Raw genomic sequence first — 6,802 nt, 5'->3', positions numbered from 1 at the left:
AATCAGCCGGCGAAAAAAAGTGGGAAAGAAAAAAAAATTTGGCGGAGAATAAAAAAAAGTATTGTGGTCCGTGAGAGGCTCGAACTCTCGACCTCGGCGTTACTAGCATTGGATCTAAGATCCAGGTGTATCAGCACCGCGCTCTGCCGACTGAGCTAACGGACCAGCTCTGAAAGAAAGATGGGAAAATTTAACTAAAAAAATCTATTAGTCTATGGCAAGTCCATATTTGGTGTCTTCCGGTAAATCCTCGTGAATCATCGTCGGGACGTTCATCACGAGATCGTCAGTCTCGGATGGCCGCCATCTTCTTCAGAAGTTACAATGTTTATGTCCTTACGTTTAGTTTTATTACAGCTTCTGCTTTTCTCAGGTTTGTAAAATGTGAGGCCCGCGTGACAGGAATAAGTCCTGTCGGTGATTCAGGTGGTAAATCATCCATCGTGGATGGTGTTCTCGTAATAGCTGCGGATAATTTAGTGACGCTACGATTCTACGGTGCAGGGTTTACGCATAACTCTCGCATTACTTTTACGACTACCGCGGAAAAATCTCAGACAAAATGCGATGAGGATCGAACGAAGCCTGTAGAGTTCACTGCAAACAACCTTCAGCAGTATGTAGGAGAAGCCAAAGTGAGTTTACCGAAGGAAAGCTGTGGGAAACCGCATTATGTCTGCCTTCAGTCCAGCAATGAAAGCGAATGGTTACATCAAGGGGGTTCAGACGATCCTCTTCTTCAGATTAAGTGCGAAGGAAAGACTGATCTACCTCTGTGGCTGAAGATATCATTTATCGTAGTTTTGATGTTGCTGTCAGGCTTGTTCTCCGGGCTCAATTTGGGGCTAATGGCTCTTGATCCAACAGAGCTTAAAATTGTCATGAACTGCGGCAATTCCAACGAACAAAAGTACGCCAAAATTATCACTCCACTACGCAAACATGGGAATTACCTTCTATGTACGTTGTTGTTGGGCAATGTTTTAGTAAATACGTCCTTCACAATTCTTTTAGACGGCTTAATCGGCAGCGGAATTGCTGCTATTTTGGGTTCCACCGCTGGAATTGTTATATTTGGCGAAATAATGCCTCAAAGTATTTGTTCCAGGCATGGTTTGGCTGTGGGTGCACACACCATTTGGATAACGAGATTTTTCATGATAGTCACTTTTCCTGTGTCTTTTCCTATTAGCAAGATTTTAGATTGGATATTAGGTGATGAGATAGGCACAGTATATGATAGGAGACAGTTACAAGAAATGTTAAAAGTTACTGCAGAATTCAATGATTTGGAAGGTGATGAAATGAACATCATCTCTGGAGTATTAAATTACAAGAGTAAAACTGTCGAAGAGGTTATGACTAAGTTAGATGACTGTTATCTACTGGATATATTGTCCATCCTTGATTTTAGAACTATTGCAAGCATCATGCAATCAGGGCACAGTCGCATTCCCGTGTTTGATGGTGAGCGGCATAATATTGTGGGCTTGTTACTGGTTAAAGACTTAGCTTTTATTGACACGGATGACTGTACTCCACTGCGCTCTGTTATTAAATTCTACAATCATCGTGTCCAGCGAGTCTATGATGATGTGCATTTGGATACAATGCTTGAAGACTTTAAAAAGGGGAATTCGCACTTGGCAGTAGTTCAACGTGTGAATAATGAGGGTGAAGGAGACCCCTTTTATGAAGCCATAGGTATTGTTACTTTGGAAGACATCCTTGAGGAAATAATCCAGTCAGAGATTGTGGATGAAACAGACATCTATTGTAAGTATAGTATCTCTTTGATAAATAATTTGTATTGATTAGCATGTATATTATACATTTTTTTGCAGGAGTAAAACAAACATTGAGAAACTAGAGCTCATGAGAATTTAAAGTAGTCTATGTGGGTAATCACATCACCACAGTTTGAATAATGAAAGAAATCTTTCTTTGTAAGAAGTTACATTATTTTCCATACCTGTCTTATATTCAGTGATAAAGCTCGATGTGCTTTGAAAATTGTTAAAAAAAAAATGAAGAAATAGAAAATTTATTGTCATTGGTGAACTGTTTAATATCAACAACATCAATATACATGTCAATTTCAGCTATCAAAACACATGATATTATTCACTTCTTGGAATGATTATTGGCCAATGTTGTTTCACCAAAATTGTTTAAAATAAATTACAATATTTTTAGATTGAAGTAAGCTGCTTTATACTTATTAGGTCCAGTTTTTCCTGAGATTTTCTTAAAGTAACAGAGGTGCAAATGGAAAAACTTGTTTTGAAAATATTGTTGGTTATTGTGAAAAAATTGTGGCTTGAAGTTCACTATCATTAATTATAAAAGCCTGCATTGATTTGGCTCTTATTTAACCTCAAAGTTGGTTCGATTTGATTATTACCCACAAATAAAATATTCAGTAATATAAGCAATTGAATATACTGCATTTATGTGCAAGTACATATTTCTTCATCCTCATCTTCTAATACACACACTGTAATGAAAAAGGAAATGCTTGATGCAAATTAGGTGTAATTTCCCAATTTAAAACATTTTTCCAGATTCTGTAGTATTATCTTTTTTATTTAATTAAAAAATGTATATGTAAAAGTCACAGGATACCTGTGAAATATCAGCATGAGATATTCAAAAGAGATTAAGTGGCTTGGTGTTTCACAGGAGAATTGCTTAATACCCTAGAAAATAGCTTTAAATACTGTTTGTCCTTAATTTTATTCCATTTTTTCTTGTTTTTTGTATTTCTTTCTCTCTTTCTTTTTTATTTTGTCTTGTTGTTTTTCTGTCTTTGTGTGTCTGTTGCCCAAGTCTACAGTTATCTTATTTTATAAATCTGATCCTGTACTTGGTGCAATTATATTGATTGACTGGCACCCAGGTGTTTTGAGTGTTTTTTCATAAAATTAATGTTAACAATTTGAAATGGTTTGTAGCTCAGTTCCAAGAGTTTTTGACGGTTTATCATTACCCTGCTTTTAACTAAACAATACCCTCACTATTAGTTGGGTCTTATAGAATAAAGTTAGAGAAATGTTGACAAGCAGACTCTTGACAGAAGACAGAGAGATAGGTCAAAAAAAGAGTGTGGTTGTGTGGGCGCACAGTATTTTGCAGGTACTCTATATCTGGTTTCCATGTTTTCAGCTTGTTTCTTTCTTGTATTTAACAGTGGATAATAAATCTAGACAAGTCATTCAAGGACGAAAGGGACCTGTTGATTTATCGTTTTTCACAGAAGAGCAGCAGAAGCCAAAAGTGTCTCCCCAGCTACAGCTAGCAATACTGCAGTATCTTACCACAGGTGGGAAGTTCAAATGATTTAATATGATCCTTTTTAAGCCATGGGTTACTGGTGGTCTTCTGCCTCTCAAAAGACCTCTCCTTGCTGTCTGTGTAGCCTCAGAGTGGGTTCTTGTGTTTGGATTTTGCCTCACAGGTCCTTTTTTGGGCACAGCTGCTTTTTACACTCTGCTCACAGAAAATGTTATTGAAACACTTGTTTTTAGCAATGTACATACAGTTCTACTCACATATCTTAAATGCAGGAGTAGGTATTAATAAACTTTGCATCTGAGTGCAGATGTGATCTGGTATGTTGAGTTTCTTAATGATCTTCTTTGCTGCAATGCTGATGTGCTGTGTTCTTTATGACAGTTGTAGAAGCATTCAGCAATGATGTCATCTCTTTCAACATGCTGAAACGTTTAATCAACCAGCCTGATGTTGTCCAAGAGATCAAATTACATGATGAGATGGATGACAACCTGAAGTTCCTGTACAAGAAAGGATTTGTGGCTGAATTCTTCACTCTGATTATTCAAGGAAAAGTTGAAGTTACTATTGGACAAGATGAGCTCACATTCGAAGAGGGCCCCTTTACTAGCTTTGGCACAAAGGCACTACTGTCATCACTGAATGCAAAACCCCTCGGTCAGTACATACCAGACTACTCTGTGCGTGTGGTTACAGATGTTATGTGCTTGAAAATACCAACAGGAATGTACAAGCAGGCAGTGCGTGCGACTTTAATGGGACGGGAGTCAGAGCCAGATGGGACCATTCCAGGATCAAATGGAATGAATCATAGAAATGGCCCACAACTGCAGCCTGGCAATATTTTCTTGGAAACAACTTGTTAATGCAATCATTTTTGCATAAGACTATGAAAGAATTACACTGTATAAAATATTAAGGCTAGGATCCAAATTTTGTTCACGTCAAAGAAATTACACAAAACTATGCATTTGATTTAACATAAATGATTTGTTTAGCTTTTATTTTTTCCAGTATACTGAATAAGGTAAGAATGAAGATAGCTTACCATCTTTTCTTTGAAAAGTGCTTCTAGCTGATATGATTTAGACAGTATAACATTTTTTCTCTTGTTTTTAAATGGAAATTACTTTGAGAATGACTTGGATAGAACAATTTGGCACAAATTCATTTACACTATGCAAATATGTCCTTTTGATTTTTTGTTATTTGTGTTTTGACTTGACTTTATCACTTCTGGGAGTTAGGGCGCAAAAGCTGAAACAGCAAAGTTCAACTGAAATCCTCTGAACACAATTCAGAGGATAATATTTTGAGCCTTCTGGAATGTCTCCAATTTCATAGCTCACATGTCAAAAAATGCAGTAATTTTTGAAGAAAATTTGTATCAGATCAAACTGGGTTTTTTGATTTAATGTTTCAAATGAAATTTTATAGGAATGGAAACCAACTTGAAATTGTTCCTATCGTTTGTTATGCCATCAAGTTTAGTTGCTGTTAGGGATTAATTTAATGGATGAATTGGTTTTTTGAAATATTTAATGATACCGTGAAATTTCACACGTTGACTTCCATTTTACCACTTGTGGTAATTAAATCAAATTAACATTTATGCACAGGACAATAAGAAAAGTAGAGCATGATTATGTTTTCTCTTCTAAGAGACAACGACATAAGAGAGTTCATAATTAGTGATCCGATGTTTGCTGAATCACTTTCAATCTCTTAGTTCAATAAAATTAATCACGCTAGAAAGAGTTAGTTGAGTCATGTCTTTGGAACCTTTCATCTTGAACTCTTAAACCACATTACCACTGGCCGTTTTTAGACCTTTTTCCTTTATAGATTTTCTCCTATAAAGGGGTTCAGCTTTGCTTTGTACATGCGCCAGAATGAAACAAGTTCCTTGACAAGTTACCTTGTTTAGAGACAGACCTGTTAGTTCTAAAACAGGAGGAGCTATTGAGGAAGAACTTATCCAGGACGAATTCTCCCGTGTAGACGATGCTGGTATTTGCGGGATCGGAAAGAAGGAAATTGAGAGACAGCCCTAATACATATATGTTATTTGCCGGCTGGGAGGTCCGTATGGTGAAAAACTGTGACCGAGGTCTTGAAAATACTGCCCGAGGCCGTAGGCCGAGGGCAGCATTTTCAAGACCGAGGTCACAGTTTTTCACCATACGAACCGACCCTTAGCCGGTAAATAACATATTTATTGTTTTTAAACTTGACGAAATTCTTTCCGAAAGAACCCGAATGACTTATGGCCGTAAATACGGCAAGATCTTCCATAAACTGAACAATTTTTGAGTGAGTAAATGGTAGTTAAAATAGAGGTGATGCAAATTTAAGAGAGATGCCTCAGCGAAACATTTTCATTTCCGTAACGATAAAGGTGATTTAAAAGGCTTCCAAACAAACTTTGAAACATTATTTTTACAAGTATCTGTCACAATCTGACATCTGTCAATTAGAGAGTGCGCAAGAAAAAAAAAATCGTAGGAACATTTGAAAACCAACAGAACTAGTTTGGCAAGGACTGTCACGACAATGTTTTCTTAAAAATCAGTTAATGATCTAACGGAAAGTATTATTTACTCTCATCGACCATTCATTCATGTACGAAGATTTACCTCTGTTCATTAAGTAAACGGCGAGGAAATTAATTGTGAGTAAATTCAATCTTTTTATTTTGAAGTTGTGAGAGTTTGCTCGTTTGTTTGCTGTAATGGCGTGTTTAACTCTGATCTTTCCTTCACAAAAACTAAATTCGAACGGCACACTCCAACGAGACACAAGGGAATGTAATGCGGCCTTTTCTAAAAACATTCCTTCAATTTCTGTTGTGCAATTTAAGGTACAAATGTCCAAATTGAACGGAATTGGAAAGACTCACCAGGAGCGTATATTTGTTGTAGAACTTAAATTAAAACTTCGCTCGCTTTTTTTTTACTATGAACAAATTGCTCGAGGAAATTCAGATATTAAATGAATGAAAGTTCCATCGTTCAGTTTAACTGTAACCAAATACCTCACGTTTCAACTATCTGGGTACTTTTTGTGAACGATTAAAATTAATTGCTGACGGTTTTTAGGCCGCTTGTCAACAACGTAATGACACTGTTGTTTATACAAATTCATTCTGAAACCAATATTTTTCTGTCAACCAAAGTGATTTGTTAGAGAGAAAAGGGAGGATTCATAAGTTATTTATCGGCTTGAGGTAGTGACCGACGTGTTTGCTTAAAAATACTGCCCAGCCGGAAAACGAGGTATATTTATGAAAAATGACAACGAAAGTTGGGATGTACTCGGAGACTCACGAAAGCGTTACCGTGGCCCGTGGGCAGAGATAGGAAAATACTGACCGGGTAAAGAACCAATCAGATTGCAAGATTCGTTACCGTGCCCTCTAAAAAAACAATAACAGGGCTTATTCAATTGCCTTGTACTCTATCACCAGCGAAACGTAATCAAAGCGTGCAATTATGTTTATAACTCCTAC

General features: G+C 36.8%; 1 protein-coding gene and 1 non-coding gene across 2 annotated transcripts; one reads left to right on the top strand and one right to left on the bottom strand.

The window, feature by feature from the left end:
* Positions 1-64: 64 nt before the first annotated feature.
* On the bottom strand, positions 65-165 carry Trnai-gau (transfer RNA isoleucine (anticodon GAU)). Its single transcript has 2 exons — positions 129-165; positions 65-100 (listed from the first exon to the last, which is right to left on the bottom strand). It is a non-coding gene; the product is annotated as a tRNA-Ile (tRNA).
* A 123-nt stretch (positions 166-288) lies between these two features.
* LOC113685568 (metal transporter CNNM4) lies at positions 289-5,049 on the top strand. Its single transcript, XM_027203091.2, has 3 exons — positions 289-1,776; positions 3,191-3,322; positions 3,676-5,049. Exons 1-3 carry the CDS (start codon positions 297-299, stop codon positions 4,158-4,160), a joined length of 2,097 nt encoding a protein of 698 aa, XP_027058892.2. The 5' UTR covers positions 289-296; the 3' UTR covers positions 4,161-5,049.
* Positions 5,050-6,802: the final 1,753 nt, after the last annotated feature.

The sequence above is a fragment of the Pocillopora damicornis genome, chromosome 2, assembly GCF_964200805.1.
Source record: "Pocillopora damicornis chromosome 2, jaPocDami1.2, whole genome shotgun sequence".
Lineage (NCBI taxonomy): Eukaryota > Metazoa > Cnidaria > Anthozoa > Scleractinia > Pocilloporidae > Pocillopora > Pocillopora damicornis.
The sequence above is the reverse complement of the archived record's forward strand: the minus strand, read 5'-3'. Positions and strand labels throughout refer to the sequence as shown.